The sequence below is a fragment of the Oryzias melastigma genome, linkage group LG14 (genome assembly GCF_002922805.2).
Source record: "Oryzias melastigma strain HK-1 linkage group LG14, ASM292280v2, whole genome shotgun sequence".
In the NCBI taxonomy this organism is placed as follows: domain Eukaryota; kingdom Metazoa; phylum Chordata; class Actinopteri; order Beloniformes; family Adrianichthyidae; genus Oryzias; species Oryzias melastigma.
This window is the reverse complement of record NC_050525.1, coordinates 7784060-7802628: the sequence shown is the minus strand read 5'-3', so window position 1 is coordinate 7802628 and position 18569 is coordinate 7784060. Positions and strand designations below refer to the sequence as shown.

The following is an 18569-nucleotide window of genomic DNA, read 5'->3' as shown; positions in this document are numbered from 1 at the left end:
GTCCAAGTCGAGTCTAAAGTCGTCAAATTCATGACTCGAGTCTGACTCGAGTCCAAGTCATGTGACTCGAGTCCCCACCTCTGACACAACCCATTCCCACTGAAAAATACTCTTTCACGTTTGTGTGTGAGTGTGTCCTCATGGGTCATTTGTTCTGGCTAGCCTTTTGCGATTTAATGCAATACATCTTAACAATTCTCATCAGCAGATGTTTCTGCTCTGATGGTGTCAATGTTTGCCATTGATGCTGCAGTTCTACCCATTACTGCAGCATCATAACATATTCTGTCTCGCTGATTGGGTCTGCTGTGCTCCACTTGTTGTGGCAGTCAACTGCATCTTAAAGACAACCAACATTAGCACCACTCATTAGAATGCCAACAGCTTCTATCTCCTGTCTAATGTGGAGGCTCAGGCAGCATATTGGTTTGTAATTAAGATCTCTGAAGTTCATAAGTGAAAGCATGGGCTTTAAGGTCTTCAAAAATGTAAAATGCTGGCAGCTTGTAAAGGTATTGCTCAATTTATTTGCATGCCTCTACTGCTGAGGTATTGTTTTTTTTTACCTGAAGCAGAAATGTTCCTTTTAATACTCATTTTAATAACATAAAGAAACTGATCTTCATTCATCTCTGTGGAGTTGCACCAAAACACTTCTCAAACTTCTGCCTCCATCTGCTATTCTCATGGAAATTTAATTAAACTTTTGAGAATCGCTTTTGTTGGTTTTTTAACTGTCTCCAGGACATTGCCTCAATTTCAGGTTGCTTTTTTATGTAATAGTTTATAAGTAGTGTTATGAACAAAATGAAAAAGTTCAGAAAATACTTCTAGTGCTGATGAAGTCACTTGGATGAGCGATGAATCGTATCATAGAAGGTTTTGAGGCTGGACTCAACTTCCAGATAATAACACCAATAAGAACCTTCAGGAACATTTGTCATGTTGTTGATCACATTCTGCATTTTTGTTTAGCTTTTGCACATTTTTCTGAATGTAGCTAGGACAAGGTTGGTTGGAAAAGCTGGGTTGGGTTTCATTCCAAATAAATGTGTGTCAAATGTTTCTATTAGAGCTGTCAGGCGATTCAATTTTTTAATCGCAATTAATCGCATTGTCCGTAGTTAACTTGCAATTAATCGCAAATTAATATGTGGCCTTTTTTTTAGGAAAGAAATGTGTCCTTCGTGGAATTTAGCAGTTCTACATTAATTATGAATGAATGTCTTTATTGTCATTGTAGATGCTACAATGAAATTTATGAAAACAAGAATGGCAAAATTAATAGTTTTCATCAGAAATACTTTATTTTGTAACATTATATTGAGAAACTTTCTTAACAATAAAAGGCTGTAACATAAAATGCCTAACAAAAGCCCAAGCCCAAGTGAAGGGCATTTTAAATTCAAAACTTCAATCAAAGTTCAGTAAAATAAAATAAAAAACATCAAAAATAAAATTTCCATAACACTTTCATGTTCATTTTTTGTCAGGACCAAATCTTTTCCTCCTCTGCTGAACTACAGTAATAAATGAAATAGAGATTTATCATTTCCAATTAACTTTTGTTTTTTAAAACATTAAAGACTGAGAAAAGCGGGATACTCTGTGGATAGTTTGACAGTCTGTTACTGCCGCCGCGTTCTCTGGCTGCAGCTCGATGCAGTGACGTGTCCAGCGGAGCTCACGGATGAATATGCCGGCAGACAGACCGCTATGCTGGGGCTGGATCACGCTTAAACCTCCAGAACATTTAAAACGTCCCCCGGTGCGCTTGCTGTTCGGAACGTCGGGAGTCACAGCTCTCGGGGCGCAGCGCCGGACACGAGCTGGTACCACCAGACGTGGCACTGGACGCGAACCGGAGCCGGGTTAGGGTGCAGGAGCTCTCCACGTCCTGGCGCCGGGCCGGTTCTAGCTAGCAGCTCGGTGTTTGGAGACCCACCGGTGATCTAGTGAGAGCAGCCGGTGAGTTAGAGGGCGGGACGCCCGCGCGCGGTGTGGAAAGGCACGTATGAGAAAATCCACAATTAATGCGTCAAAAAAAACTGTCGGCGTCAAGCACACGTCAGATTAACTCGTTTTTAACCCGCTAAATCTGACAGCCCTAGTTTCTATGTATGTTTGCTTCTATGTGTATATTTATCTATATGTGTAATTGTTATCTGAAGCTGAAAGTGTTCTCCGTGAGGGTACAGGGCTATCACAGGTACAGGGTGGTGTAATAAGTTTGATATTATAATTTGCCCTGGAGTTTTATCATTTATAATAAATTAGCAAATTAGTAAATTAATAAATTAGTTTTTTTGTTTGTTTTGTTTTTTTTCAAGTTAGTGAATTTTAATGAATTGTTGTTTACATTTAATATTTAAACATGTCAGATAACTGAGAAAAATAATGGTAGTTTATTACTAGAATAAGTTTAATGCACACATTCAAAAAATGTGTTTCAAACCTTTGTCGTCATGTTTATATTCAATAGTAAAAAGAGAAAAGGGATTACGGTCCACTGAAAGTCACAATTAAAAAAATTTCATGTTTGATTTTTTTCATTTTTAAAATCACATTTTTTGACACAAGGGTGTATTTTATTTTGAAAGGAACTCGTTTGTTCTGCTGTCAAAAGTTGAAGTTATAATCATTATACAAAGAAATTTATAGTAACGTACGTTTTACAAATAAATGACTTAATAGTCACAAAAACTGAGATAAAGTCTATTTTTTAAACAGTGACTGTGGCTTATCATTGGTTTTGGTCAGTAAGAAACTGGACAGAAATGGCTCTTTTAACTTAAAGGTTGCAGATCCCTGGTCTAGGGCATTGGGCAGAGAATTTATACGGATTTTTCTTCCTTTCACTCCCTGTCAGAAATGTAGGAAGCATTACCATACTTGGCATGCGCTTGCATTCTTTTTCATTCACGCTTATTTGTTATACTTAGTTACGTTTCCTCCATTTCTCTCACTCTCTGTGAGATGTCTGTATTGTTTATCATAGGGACTCTTCAACTATCCTCCACTCAGAAACCACAGCCAAGGCTTAGCCTATTAATGGCTCCAGTTTAAACTGGTTTTCTGCATAAAAAGGCACCTGTTCACACCCTTAAACAGTCAGACTTCAACTTCTAAACCATGACCAAGACCAAAGAGCTGTCTAAGGACATCAGAAACAAGCTTACAGACCTAAACAAGGCTGAAATGAGCCAATCTACTATGAGCAAATAGCTTGAGATCAGCTGTTGGAGCAATAAATACATTATTAATGGAAGAAATACAAGATCACAGTCAGTCTCCCTCCACCTGGGGCTCAGTCTGAGATCTCACCAGCTGGGGTTCATGCAACCTTGAGAACAGTGAGGAAACAGCCCAAAGATAACTGGTCAATAACCTGAAAAGAGCTGTGTCCACAGTACTAAAGTTTACTGTTAGGAACACATTCTGTCGTCTTAGATTAAAGTCTTGCAGTGCTCCATGAGTCTCCCTGCTTAAGACAACACATGTTCAGGCTCATTTCATGTTCTCCAGAGACCATTTGCCATAGAAGGAAAGAGAGAAGGTCATGCGGTCTGATAAATCCAAAATGAAACCTTTGGTATAAAAATATCTTGCTGTGTTTGGAGGGAGGAAAGGCTGAGTTGCATTCCAAGAACACCAAATCCACTGTGACATATTGAGATGGAAACATCATGCTTTACTTTGTAAAAGGTATCTGCCAACCTCTACCCAGTAGAAAATCTTAGGAGGGAATTGAATGTCTGTGTTACCTAGAGACAAAACATCACAGCTTTGAAGGAGATCTGCATGGAAGAATTGGCCAACTAGAAACATTTGACATCTGTCTCCTGGGCAACAGGCAGAAGAAAAAAAGGACGATTGAGTGAGTACGGAAGAGCGTTATGAGCATCCGTCAGAGCACAAAGGCTTGTCTCCAGTTGCTGTTTCAGTCTCTCAGAAGGTGATGGAATGCAAGCAGTTTCCATTGGCTGTAAAACCATATCAAGAAAGAAAGGAGACGAACGAAGAAGCAGCAAAATAGTGAAGGTGTGCAAGAGGGTCTAGGTGTGAATGTATGTTTGCAGAGGAGTATTAAGGGACAAAACTGAAGAGTCCACGCAAGGGAGGGAATGAGAAGTCTGATGACTTGGAACACTGGTGCAGCAAAGACCCAGACAGAGCAGGAAGACCAGAGGGAGATCACACCCAATAAGCTCCTATGGTGGATCTTTTCCCCCCATTTGATTTCCAAACACCTGCTCCTGTGCAAGAGGAGGAGAAAAAGGACAGGTGCCAGGAGCACACCCACTCGATCCAGATCCATAACAAGCACAGATTGACTGTTTCCAGAAAAGGCGGCAATACTCAAGAACCTGTCAGTTAACTGAGCGCCAGAGTTCGGCCCCTACATCTGCTCTGCCACCCCCAGCAATCGTCCTCATCACATGCACCTGTTCACCTCTTTATTTTTCTGCTTGGCACAGGTCCTCCGCCAGGAAGTTGTTGTTTCCCTTCAGAAATACATAAAATGCATTCAAAACGCAAAATTAAAAATAGGTATAAATTCATAAGATAAAATGAAATAAATAACATAATATATTAAAACTGATAGAATAAATAGGCAGATATATCAACTAAAACCAGAATTAAAAAGGTGAGTCTTGAGCCTTTTCTTAAAAACTTCTACGGTCTCTGCGGCCCTGAGACTCTCGGGCAGGCTGATCCAGAGGCGAGGACCATAATGGTAGAACGAAGCCTCACCATGAGTTTTGGTTCTCACCTTAGGAACAACTAACAGGCCAGTGCCGGAGGACCTCAGGGTCCGCGAGGGTTCATACTTTAAAAGAAAGTCACAAATAAGAAGGCCCAAGACCATAAAAACATTTATAGACCATTAAAAGAATCTTAAAAAACTCCGGCCAAAGTGAAGATTTTGGAAAACTCCGGTTTTGCGTCTGAGTGTGGACATGAATAACCGGTGATTTACGTTTTTTAACGTCACTTTTTGCGACAATTAATGCATACACGTCATAGATGCGCCATTGTTTATGTCAGACAGCGGTCAGCATGGACCTGAGGAGTGTGTTACTTATTACCCTGGTACAGGCGCTTTTTACTTGCTTTTTTTTACAAACTCAATTACTGCTTCTTGTCGAGGAGAAAAGCGCTTTGCATTTGGCTATTTTACACCAAATATCCCTTCCTCCTCCTCCTCGAAGGCATGTCACTCGAGAAAGGCGTCGTCGGAGATTTTGGGTCAAAGAGCGCAAGTATGCGGAGATGTGTGGATGGAATTATTTTTAAAACAATCATGTGTGGACACAACACTTTTTATAAAACGGAGGTCAGCAGATATACGTTTGTAGAAATACCCGCCTACGTGTGTACATGGCCTAAGACTGTGAACTGGAGATTGAGACCTGTTGAAGAGGAGGGCTTGGAACTTCATAATGGGTTTTCTGAGTCACACCATTTGTCAGCCTCTCTTCTCTGGACTGTTCACAGACGCTCAGATCAAACCAGCTATACTGCCTCAGCCAGTTGTCCAGCTGTGTCGTGTTCAGAACCACTAAGAATTTGATGAGTGCTCCCATCCCCACCTGCCTAGTCTCCGAGTTTGGGGGGGGTTCAATTTAGCAGTTAGAGCAGCCTCTGAATTTATCACCTAAATTGACTTCCAATTATGAAAAAAATAAATAAATAAAAAAATATATATACATACATATTTACATTTGAGTAGATGCTAAATTAAATTGAGATAATACATTTGACTATAGCACATAAAATAAATATCATTTTAGGTTTGTTGCAAAACATTAACAGCAGGCCTCTATGAAAAAAATACAGATTGAGGCCACACACAGGTGAGATTTCCAGGACAGGCAGACTCATGAGTGGATTGAAAATGCGATTGGGGAGCCTCTCAGACAGAACAGAGCAATACCAATTTCTACTCCTACGGATCCTGTCATACAAAGATGAAACTCATGGGACAGGATGTCCCCAAACATGTTATGAGCACACACAAGGGAGACTTCCTGGACAGGAAAAATATTTCAAAAGGTTATGAGCTATATGTTCAATGACTCCCCTCATTCATGGTGACTTGGGTTCAAACAATAGCTTACAACTCCCATAAATGTGCTTATTACATACTTTTCTATCATATCATAAAATCTACGGTGGCTTCAAACAATATTTAATACAGTCCAAACAAACTTTAATACGTCAATTTAGTCACACCAACACGCCCCATGCTTGATGTCTCTTCAGTTTCATTGTATAAGTTTCACCTACTTTCAGGACCATTCGTGGGGACGTTGAAAGCCCAGCCCACGCTCCGCCTCTTTTATGACGGTTCGTGTGTATGCTTGCATGTCACTTCACCTGCACTGTTCGGTAGTTAGTTATCTCTGAATCACACAGGTGGAAGTTTTGGATAAAGCTGTCCTGGATCAAAGGACATGTCCCAGTTATAATCAAATCAGAACCAGATCGCCAACCAAAAAGTATGATATGAATTGAAACGGAGGATTTTAAGGACCAATAATCTTTAGAGACTTGAGCACATTTTCTTGGGGTGCTTCCACTGTCGTCACATAGACTCTGTGTATGCTTTGTTTGGTTTGACACCTTTTGCTGTTATTTCACTTAGTTCTTTGTCAGTGTGTGGAGTGGGATTTTACACATAAAATGCTTTCCACTCCTGGATATTTATTGTTGGCAAAAGATTACTGGATCGATCTACTGTTTCCAAACTAGCAACCACAGCTTCCATTACTTCTGCAGCTGCAGCCCGTGCTTCACTTTCCTTTCCCAGTGCATGGTGTTGCTTCTAGTCTGGCTTTTTCAGTTTAATTTCCATCTCTTTCTTTGCTCTGACATGTGCGGCTTCTGCTTTGGCATGTTCTGTGGAAGAGCTGAATGCTACGCTCGACACTGAAGATCAGCTCAGCCACAGATCTTACCCAGTTTAACGTCCTCCATAGTTTGTTTTGATTTACTACGTCTTTGAAATTTCAAACTTGAAATGTCCACGTTTGTTGTGCTAGTCATTGAACAGGCATTGGAGCTGGAGGTTGAGAAGTGTGTTGAACGCTTTCCGTTTTCACAGCTGAACTCATGGGAGCCTTTCCCACTATCCAGTGAGTTAAACACCTCCACACACGGAATCAGGGACGCCAAGATTGATTTGCTTTCATTTTTATATGGCAGGTGTTAAACTGTAATGTGAACAACAATACAGACCATGTTCAACAAGCTACAGAGGATATACAATTTCCAAATAAATCTGTCTTTGCAAACATAATTAGAGGGAATGTCTTTCTGAACATCACTAAAAACACATCAACTTGTCACAGTAACACGTCAACTTGGCGCTGATTCAGCTCTGCTCATTGTGCTCTGAGTGTTGAATACTACAGACCTATAAGGACAATTCTTACAAGAAACACATGGCAAAGCCAAAAACATTTCAGCTGCCAACATAAATACATGTTTTGAAACTGAAATAAAAAATGCTTGTTTTTGTCTCTTGTATTTAATGCTGCATTCACACCGACTGTGTCAAATTTGCGTCTGCCACTTCTCTTTTGACGCATGTCAAATTTACTGTTCAACGCGTCTGCCGCGGAGCGCAGCCACCAAAGAACTTCATTTGTTGACCAGATCAGTAGAAAACATGGATAATGTTGAGCGAGTAGCTTGGCTCTATGTGTTTTGGAGAGCTGTGCAGAGGGTCTGGGATTACCACATCCTCCAGAGATGCTCGCAGTACGGTGAATTTCACCATTCACAGCAGAAGCGGCTGGATGACGACTGTTTAAAAATGCACTTCTGTCTCTCTGTGGCGCAGTTGAAGAGTTTATGTCCTGCAAGATCACGAGAGGGAAAAAATAAAAATAAAATTAGAAAATCTTTTTATTTCGGTCTTGATGAAAATAAATACATCATAAGCCCATTGAGCTATAACGATCACGACCAGCGCACAGCTCCCGCATCGACTCTGCTTCTGCTGGGCAGCCAACCCCCAGCGGGTCACTATAGCCAACTACGTTACACAGAAACCAGCAGCCTTTGTAGCAGCATATGCTTGATCTGCCAGACCCTGAGAGGCGGAGTTTGCTAGGCTGTTCACTGGTGTAGGTGGCCGATCACCCCGGCTCCATGGGCTCTCTGACTGAATAGCGACCTGTCCAGGGTGTATCCTGCCTTTGCCCAACAGTAGTCGGGAATGTCTCCGGCAATCCTGTGCGTTCCAGCAGGTTAAGAAAATGAATGGAAGTACAAGACGAAAATCCTCATATCGCGCCACCATTTTGAATCTCTGTTTCTACCCTTTAATCTAGTCACTGAAAACATAACATACTTAAACCTGAATGGTTGACACGCCCAACGCGCAAATCACACCACCTCTTACTGTGTCTTTACATTTACTTAACATTAAAACTTGATGTCCAGTGTGAATGCACCAAAAGAAAGATCAATCACTCTTAGATTGAAAATCAATTGCTAGTAAACAAACGTTTGCCGCAGTCAGTTTATATGAACAAATGTTGCCAACTTTTCTGGAAAAAATTTCAAAAGCTACATTAACATATGGGAATAAGAGTAGAAATAGCTGATGGAGGGAACCAATCAGACAGAGACACTACTTGGTTTTACAATGTAAGGTCTGTGATTGAGAACTCAACAGTTAAAATCTACCTGCTGATTTTTGCCTGTCTAACCACAATGTGATCAGATTTGATCTAGAAAATAATCACCCTAATGGGATTAACACCTTTTAATTTTTTCATGCCTTTGTTAACCCTCAATCAAGGTTTAAAGGTTCTATAATTTAACAGTTAACTGGAGGATCTTGACGACTTAGTTTCCTTTAGATGTAGTTTTAAACTGTCTTGTCTGCACGGTTGCAAATGTCAGAAATATCAGTTTTACTGAGAGCCGTTTTATCTCCGTGTTCGTACTTGCTTTCTTTCAATCATGCTCTACCTCTTTAATGTCTGTCAGTGTAGGAGCAAAGTTCAGCCATGCTAAACTTTGATGACTGCATTCCGGAGCTGCTGGCTTTGCTCTGCATGCTCTTTTCTCTGAGCAGTAACAAGCTGCCAGCACATACTACCATTCGTGCAAATTAAAGGATTCTTGCGAGCACAGCAGCTCAATCTTAATGGAAGCCAAACAAAAGGTTCCTGTAACAAAGAGTAAACTTTGTTTCTGGAGTTTCCAAAAGTAAAATTGGAGGCTATACTTCTTCTGAGGAACCAACCTCCTGCTTCAGAAGTTTGATTTTTATTTTTTATAAGCCTTTAGGGTTAATTCTATATTACATTTTACTTTTTTCTTTTGCTGTAAACCTTTTTATCACTGTGCTTTCACCCAGTAATCCCTGCACAATAAATCATCTCTGGCTTTAGATTTGAAGCTGTTTTTGTGTATGTGTTAGTTGTTCTTGTACTCTTTGCCCTCTTTCTTTCCACTGTCATGTAGTCTATAAAATGTACACATTCTCTAGTCGAGTTTGTGCAGGTTCCACTTAACTTGTGGGCAGTACTAGTTTAAAGATTAGAGATGTAAGCATCCAATTAGAGATGAAGCTTTAATCCTAGAAACAACAGAATTTAAACTTCTGCACATTAATTGTCCTTTTCCTCCTTTTTAGTACCATTGACACCAGATATTCCGGTGTAGCTGCTAAACTGGCAGTGATTCCTAAATTAAAGGAGTGAGGATCCCTCGGATATGATCTTTTTATTTTGTTAGCTAAACAAATGGAGTGAATGCAGTTTAAAACTACACAAAAGTACACCATCTACAGTTCTATAAGCTTTCTGGATAGAAAGTCAAGTACAAAATGAGCAGAGGGAAAGCTGTAAGCCTGAACAAACCTTCTTTAGAAACCCACCCAGTCATCAGTTTGTCAGTGAGAACCTTCTTTCTAAATTGGCTTTGCAGGGTAACTCAGTAGTGCACATAAACCAGCAAAGTGAAACCATGTGCAATTTCTTACAGTTACTTTTGAACATCTTAGGAGGAGAATTATAGTCGGGTATACCTTTTGTTCTGTCATTTAAGTGACAAGAATGTCATATTATTTTTAAAAAAAGGGAAAAAAAGCTAATTTATCTTTTTTCCAAGTTCATATCCTCATATCTCAGTTCCAGACATGGTATGGATAGGCTTCAGAGAATAAGACGCATGTCAGTAGTACATGGCACTTTGGACAAATGAATAGAATGGTAACGAGACTTTATAAAATAAATCTTATCAAGTCAAATCCTCTGGACTTGCCAGTGCCCAGGAATAAAAAAGAACTTTGCTAGAGATAGAAGTTGTCTAACTGATAATGATAGGTGAACTGAATCAGACATGTTCCTATTTATCTAAGGGAGAGGTTGACATTAGGGGTCTAACGATTCATTTTATAAACAATTTAATTAGAAATTTGAATGATCCAATTCACTGACCTGGGATGAATTAAGTATTAGCCAAAACTTTCACCAGATTCCACCCAGAGATAAATATCTGGTACTGAACAGTGCAGGTTATGTCTTTCAAGTTAATCAAGTGTAAATTAATTATGTCTATGAGTCAACAAGAATAAATGTCAAATCCATTCACATTTTAGTTTGAGAAAGTTAAACTCACTGTTGTCTTTCCACATCAAAATACAGAAAGAACAGTATTAGAACTTTCTACAACGCTGTATGGTCACACGACTGTTAAATTCAGTGTTTCCACGCATTGGACTGGAATGATGGTTGATTTTTTTTTTTTTGCTACATCACATGTGTGTTTTCAGCTGTGATGGAGCTTGATCATTTTTACGCCATAGCAAAATAAACCTATGTCGCTATCCAAACGATATGTTCCAATATCAATTTTATACGTCTACTGCCTCAGACAGATCGATCTGGTTGGATTGTGGGAATTACTTCAATGTGTCAATTGATCAATTAATTGTTACTCCCTTAGTTGACATGCATTTGCTTATCTTTCTGTCTATTTTATCTTACAAGATGAAATTGTGAGTTAAACCATTGGATAAATCCTCTCAAGTTCTTTAACTACAATTCATTAGAATTAAACCAGTCTTTTTTTCTTAATTTAATTAAGCAGAATAAGTTAACAAAACTCCAGACAGCTAAGTGCCGATACTAAAGCCTAATTGTTACAGTAACTCAAATTCACGTCTGCCTCATGCTTAATGAGAGCAAAAGGAAGTGTAGTTCAGTGTTCCCCCGCTTATTTACGTTTCTTTATTTGTGGTTTCACATATTCACAGATTATTTTTCAGTCGCGTGACTCCTCTGGTTCGTCATAAAAACTCAGACAACTCAAGACCCGTGTATGAAACTTTTGCATCCGAAGGTGCTGCGCTGCTGAGGTGTATCTCAGTACAACGGAGCTGCGGAGGACCGCCATCCGCACGAGAGCAGCACTCTCTCTCTCTATCTCCCTGCATGGAGAAATGGTATCAGCTGATTTAGAAGCAGTGAAAAAAATCCAGATTTGCTGAAGAAGATGATCGCTGAGGATAATTATCTTCTGCAGCAGATGTTTATTATTTGGAAAAGGAGGAAGCGCGCGCTACTGATTGTAAGGCACAGTAACACTCCTTATCTGCGTCATAAAGTACGATGTCGTGGCCGTACAGTCTTTTGTTCTGAATTAAAAAAAAAAAAAAACTCCAATGTTCTTTAATAAAGGTATTACAAATCATTATCAGCGTAATTTGATGAGTGTGGATAGTACTCAGCATATTCCTCCGGTCCCCAACTCCCGCGAATAGTGAATACTGTATGTGAAAAAAATAACCCAAACAAGAACACAGCTGTTAAATCTTCAGAGTGACTCCACATGACCTTTCCCCCAGTATCTGATGTTTCTCATGTAATCTTTTACAGCTGGCCTGGTGTCGGATGATGAGTTTCTTGAAATCCCATCCATTTCCCGACAGAGAGCTGGGACCTATGAATGCACAGCGGCCAACAACATTGGCACAGATCTGCAAACTTTGAACATCATTGTAAACTGTATGTGTATTTAAAAATCTACCAAAGATTCTTTCATTTCTGTTTCTACGTAGTGGGCTACAGTTCAAATGTAAAAACCTGTTTGTATTTCCCATCTGATATGAATATAAAAGTTTGTGCAGCTCTGTAGTCCTGGATTAGACTCCTTGTGTCTGCTGCTTCCTGCTGCAGATGCTCCAGCTGTGACGGACGGCAGGGATGTTGGAGTGGCTCTGGGCCAGCCTGGAGTTCTGGAGTGTGAAGCAGATGCAGTGCCTGAGGCAGACTTTGAGTGGTACAAAAATGACAGACGGTAAAGAGTTTCACATTTACATGTTCATTTCCACTAAATAAAAACACCGGACTGTGTTTATTTTCTTACCAACCAGTTTTAATCATTCAGACCCGATTACATTTCAGCAATATGGTAGCTCACATGTTCATTTCTTTACTTGTTTTTCTCTCTTAATAAAGGATCTCTAACGGACTGGATGGCTTAAATATTATCAGTACTGGATCCTTGTCAAAACTGACATTTTTCAACGTATCTGAAGGGGATTATGGGAACTACACCTGTGTTGCCATCAACAAACTTGGGAATTCAAACACAACTTTTTATCTTTATGGTGAGTACATTATTTGTAAGAAAACTTCAAAACAACCACTATCTCAAAAGTTTTCATTTATTTTAATGTGAATGACTTTTAAGCTTGTTAAATTAGAATTAATAAACATTTTGGGTCCAATGATAAACTCTTAAATAAGATTGAAAAGAAGTATTTTTTCCATTCATGATCCAATTTCAAGTTTTGGATTAAGTCTACTTCTAAGAAAACATTTCAAAAGCTTGAGTGAGTCAGAGTCCCGAAACAACTCCTGCTGCTCTGCAGAAAACATGTCCTCGAAAACTGCACCGTTTATTTTTATATTGCCTAAAAACTGCATAATTATAATTAAAAAGCCACTGGGAATGTTTTTACAATAAATCAAAAGATGTTTGGAGTGGGACTTTAAGAGCTGACGACTGCTTCTCTTCTTGTGTTGTGAGTGTTTTTCTGAGGGATTTACTTCTCATAGATGGAAAGAAAAATTTGTGTTTCAATAATAAGCTGATTATGTTTTGTACAAATACAGGTAGTTCTTCGAGAACAAGCAGTAATGATTCAGTGGAGACGATGAATTGTGAATCATCATTAACACACCAGTAAAGTGACTCACAAACAATTCGTTGGGGACTCGTACATCACCAGTGTGTGGTCTTTTTAATAACTGCCTCTACATACAGACTGTTTGCGGGCATGGGATGCTGGTCACCCACACAAAATAGCGAGGGTTTAGACTGCTCAGCGAGTCCAAAGATTTTTCTTTTTTTTTTCCCCACCCTCAAAACCTGCAGACTGTGCAAGAGCCAGTAAGGGGTGTTCAAATGACAAGTGTGTGTGCTCTTTGTGGGCTCCTTGTATGCAGCCGGACTGTTACAGGATCAGGGTGTGGTTTGTGTGGGCATCCCTCTGGCGTCACTAATGGAAAGCATGCACTGGCCCCTTTATTGACCGAGGCCAAACGCTGCACAGACAAATAATAATAATAATACATTTTATTTATAGGGCGCCTGTCTTGGCACTCAAGGTCGCCTCACAGTACGTAAGATAAATAAAAGCATAAAAACACAACAATAAGTCAACAGTTAAATGCTATGTATTGAATGCATGGTGAAAAAGGTATGTTTTCCGATGTTTGAAGAACTGAGAAGGTGAGTCCATATTACCTAGATCAGAGGGGAGGGAGTTCCAGAGCTGCTGAATGCTCTACCCCCCCATGGAGATGAGACGTGATCATGGAGGGAGGAAGAGGATCTGAGGCGTAGCAACAGTCAGGAGCTCTGAAAGATACGGATGTTGGAGGTTGTGGAGGGCTTTGAAAGTTAAAATGAGGATTTTGTAAGGGATCCTGTGAAGTACTGGTAACCAATGAAGCTGCTGTAAGACAGGTGTAACGTGCTGAACGGAGGGCGTTTGGGTTATTATTCAAGCCGATACGTTTTCAACCAGTTGAACCTTTTAGAGGGTTTTTGAGGAAGTCCAGAAAGAAGGGAGTTGCAGTTGTCAAGTCAAGTAGTCAGACGTGTGTAAGTATAGTCTACTTTCCACTGAACACTCTGGTACGGTCCGATCCAGTATTTTGAACAACAATTGTATGTTTCATTTTCGATTTTTTTTCCCCCCAACACAATGAATTAAAGGTATTTTAAGGCCAATTATTTTTTCTTTTTGCCCCTTACATCAAACTGTCTGTAAAAACAGATTAAGCGTCAGATCTCCATGTTCTCCTGGTGAGTTGTTGATAGTGGAAGACCAAGTCATTGAGAAGCTGATCTGTTTTTTTCTATCAGTAATGATCTGCTCTGTTTTAGAGGTTCTTTCAGGTGTCTGTTGTGGAGGAGGTTCTACATTGAATTATTTTCCTGCAGACTTTAAATTCTTCCTCTGTATTATCAATTTCCAGAGTCTCTCTCTGTCTTTGTCTCATACTTGGTTCACGACAGACCACTCCGCAACCACAATGCGCTCAGCGCACCCCGCCCTAACCCGATGTGCGCGCGCCCGCGACAGGGTGACTGTTCACATGCATCTTGAAGAGAAATCAGTCAGTGAAGACGAAAGAGATAATAAAAGAGCACAACTCGTGGAAAAAGTCAGAAGGGAAATGGTCACGTCATCATCCATGACTTGTCATGGTAGATTGGTCAAAGTTGCAGTGAAAATAAAAAGTTGCAGGGTGCTCAACAGATCGTGGGGTTTGCTTGGATTTGTGTTAATTGCGATCGCAACGTTGTGATATCCAGGAGGGCTGAATGGAAGAAGATTCTCCTCCCTGCCGTAACCTGTGTGAGTGCACTGCTCCAGTGTGGATACCACCGGCTGAGCGCACACTCATAAAACTACAGCCGGTGTGTAAGCACCTTGAACCAGGTTGAACATTCAGCGTGCGCTCAGTGGATGCCCAATTTGTGTGGAGAGCTCGTGACCCGACTTTAAAACTTGCATAGTAGCGCGCGCTAGGCCAGTAATTCTGGTGTGCGCATTGTTTGCATTGATTGTCACTCAAAGTGTCTGCTTGATTGCGCAGCCGGAGTGTAAACACAGACACGCTTTGATGAACATCTTGACGGGTTTTCATCAATTTTTTACCGATTCTCGAAGAATCATTACATCCTTAGTGTATAGGCAAAACCTGCAGCACCCATACAGGTCACCCCCCCCCCCCATACGAGTGGATGTGACGAAGACTAATTCAACCATAATATTCTGATCAAGTCTGGTCTTTTGGTATGATTGTAACAATGATACCAATGACACCATCAATTTCAATACAAATACATTTTAAAGTCTCAAATACAGACTTACAACTTTCTGTTTGTGATGTATAAAAATGTGTTACTTGCTGATGTTTTTTTTTTTCCAGTTAATTCAGATTTTATATAAATGTTGGAAAAATAAGTGCAGATTTGTCCTTGTAGCTTTTTCATTTGTTACTTTTTTAACTCTTTTTTAATTACTTTGAGTTAGTGGTAGCACTGTTTTTTTTTAATTCTTTTTTTAAATAAGTTTGGTCAAAAGATTACAACATTAAATACTCTAGTCTTTCAGAAGTAAGGGAGCAATGGCCATATATCAGAGTGTAATAGACGACTATAACAGAGTATTCACGTAAAGGTAAACATTGCATTGTTTTGGAATTTTATTCCTGCAAGTCCAAGCTGTGCCTATGGTTTGTAATAAAGAAATTGTGTTTACCTAACAGCAATGGCAGTGTTTTAAAATGTGTACTGTATCAATGTCTGCAAATGTAATGTGATTTTTTTGCTCTTTAGTCAACAATGTTTCATCTTTTTTTGCAAACCTAATGGACCCTCCATCTGGCATTTGCTTCATTTTGATTGTTGCATGCTCTAATGTGAGTATAAAATCATTCTTAGTCACTTCATGTACTCTTAGATTTGATCAATACACCCACAGTGACTTCATAGCAGGTGTCTCCCACCCTGTTCCTCAAGAGCTGCTCCTCTGCTTGTTTTGCACCTGGATCAGGTCAATCAGAAGCTGGGCTCATTCAATCTAGATAATTAGCCATTACTGAAGCTGGGTTAGCTTCAAAACAAGCAGGGCAGTAGCTCACGACAAAACAGGGTTGGAGATTTCTGCTCTACAAGGACTATACACTCACTGGCTACTTTAGTAAGTACACCTTGCTAGTACCAGGTTGGACTCCCTTTTACCTTCAGAGCTGGCTTAATCCTTGGTGCCATCAATTCAACAAGGTACTAGAAACTTTCCTAAGAGAGTTTGGTCCATATTGACACGATAACTTCACAAAGTTGCTGGAGATTTGTTGACTGCACATCAATTATGGCAATCGCTTGTGAGTCTCTGTGACTTTTGTCCAGAGTCATGTTTTGGGCCAGAATCCAAGGTAGCGATCTGATCGACCCTTTAAGGTCTCTAAAGGTGTAAAAATCCCCTCTGAAAACTATATGGAGTTTCTGACTGTAATATTCTGAGTAGGACAACCCAAACTAAAGTACACACTGGAATACATTAGTTTATTTGGAGATCTCTGAAAGTTAACACCACCAGTTGCACAGGGAAGCCTGAAGACAGAGTTAATGTGTCCAGCTCCAAACAAAAGATAATCAAGTTTCATATTGAGCTGAAACTTCTCAGTAACAAGGATGGAGATCCCACGGGACAAGGAACACACTGGAGAGGTCATGGAATGAGGTGAATTCTAGTCAGGGGAAGTATAACCTGGACCAGGGATCAGGCCATTAATCTGGTCATGCCCTTATTGTGGCAGGGCCAACTCTCTTCATCAACGTCCCGCTCACAACACCCCTTCAGACATCCGTAATCCAAAGGCCAAAACTCAGAGGCAGAAAAGGCAGATCAAAACACCAGGGGACGCAATAATTCTTAACCAGGGACAGAAAATAGGGCCAAAAAAAGACAAGCAAAACTTGTGCCTTCACTCACGGTCCAGAATCTCACAACAAACTGGCATAAGGTGTGAGGAACTGTCAGTCCTAAATACTGTGTGTCACAGGTGGGATGAATGACAGTGATTAGACACCAGACGGAGAGTGGGAGAATGGAGAGCATGCCAACCAAAACTCACCACAGATCAGGACAGTGACCACTTTTTATAATGCTAAAAGAAGAACTGTCCTTTTCGTAGAAAAATCATCCTCATGACAATGCTCCATCTCCTGCTCCAGGAAGACCTCTGCATCATTGGCTGTTAAAGGGAGATAAACTGATAGTGCCCCCCCGTCCTATGGTCCTATGTTCAAATGTAACTTGACCTATGAAGATGTTTTTGATTGGAATAGCTTTAGATTTCAGTAAATATGATGTAGCAAATTCAACAAATGACCATTTTTAGTTTTTAGAGTTCATCAGATGTTTGGGAACTTTGTTGTGTAATAATGTGGAACATTTGAGGGGTTTTATTTTTGAAAAAAATATCTTTTTTATGAGGTTTTTTCAGTTACATTTAATAGGTACTCTAATGGTTAGTGACTTGAAGATTATGGTGACTGTCATTGCATTATAATTTGGAACATGCTGTAATGAGCTCCTGTCAAGTAATATGTCCTAAAAACAGTTATTTGATGTGTACATTATCATATCTAAAAAAAAAAAGTGGAATGATTTTACAGTACATAAAAATATAGTTGGAATGAGACTTTAACCTTTCACTGTGTACATATTTTAGTCTTGTTGTTTTGTAACATAAGTTGTATTTGACCTCTAATCACAATATAGTCTAATTGATTCCCATTATCAGTCTTAAACATGCAGCATTCATAAATTAAAATAAAAAAATATATCTTATGAACTGTATAAATATATATAAATATTTATCAAAGTGAATTTTCTTTCCGCCAGGTCGAAACGCAGTTCAAGATGGCAGCGGCACATCAGTGGGACTGCACTGTCACAGCTGGGTCCTCTTTATAGTGTTCATCCCCTTCTTACTCCGGATTTGAGGACATTTGGACTTCTTTTGAAAATGTGTGAAAATACATAGAGATCATTTTTAAATGTAACCATCATAAGATATTCCCCAAACTGCGGATGTTGATTCACTAAATGATAACATGTTGTAACTTATACCATTTCCTCCTCTCTTTTTTTGTTGATTGAAATGGATTTTGTTCTTGTGTATTATAAACTAAGATGTATTACTCTAAGCATTTTTAAAAAGGGATACATTTGATCTTTCATGTGTATAAATGAGGTTTTTACCTACCCGTTACATTAAGCTAAACCTCACTTTATTACTGAACATGGGAGCAAAATAATTTGGTATTATTTTATTTAATGTATCATAATCTTTATAATCTTGTGCTGTAAGTTAGAACTACTTTTGACCATGTAAAGAGATATTTTTTTATCGTAGCAAACTTTTTGGAGATTTATTATAATCATTTGCCAGTTAAGTTTCTGTGGCGAGGATTTTCTCCTGATTAAACCCTTTAGATCTTCTGTTCCACAA

General features: G+C 39.5%; 1 protein-coding gene across 2 annotated transcripts in view; it reads left to right on the top strand.

The window, feature by feature from the left end:
- ntm (neurotrimin) overlaps nucleotides 1-18472 on the top strand; it is a 59642-nt gene extending 41170 nt beyond the window's left edge. The window contains exons 5-8 of one of the 2 annotated variants that reach the window (XM_036215264.1): nucleotides 11904-12032; nucleotides 12204-12324; nucleotides 12486-12637; nucleotides 17972-18472. In XM_036215264.1, the coding sequence (XP_036071157.1) occupies nucleotides 11904-12032; nucleotides 12204-12324; nucleotides 12486-12637; nucleotides 17972-18060 (491 nt within the window). In that variant the 3' untranslated portion in view covers nucleotides 18061-18472. Of the gene's footprint in view, nucleotides 1-11903; nucleotides 12033-12203; nucleotides 12325-12485; nucleotides 12638-17959 lie in introns of both variants that reach the window. The other variant, XM_036215263.1, reaches the window with a different exon arrangement.
- Nucleotides 18473-18569: the final 97 nt, after the last annotated feature.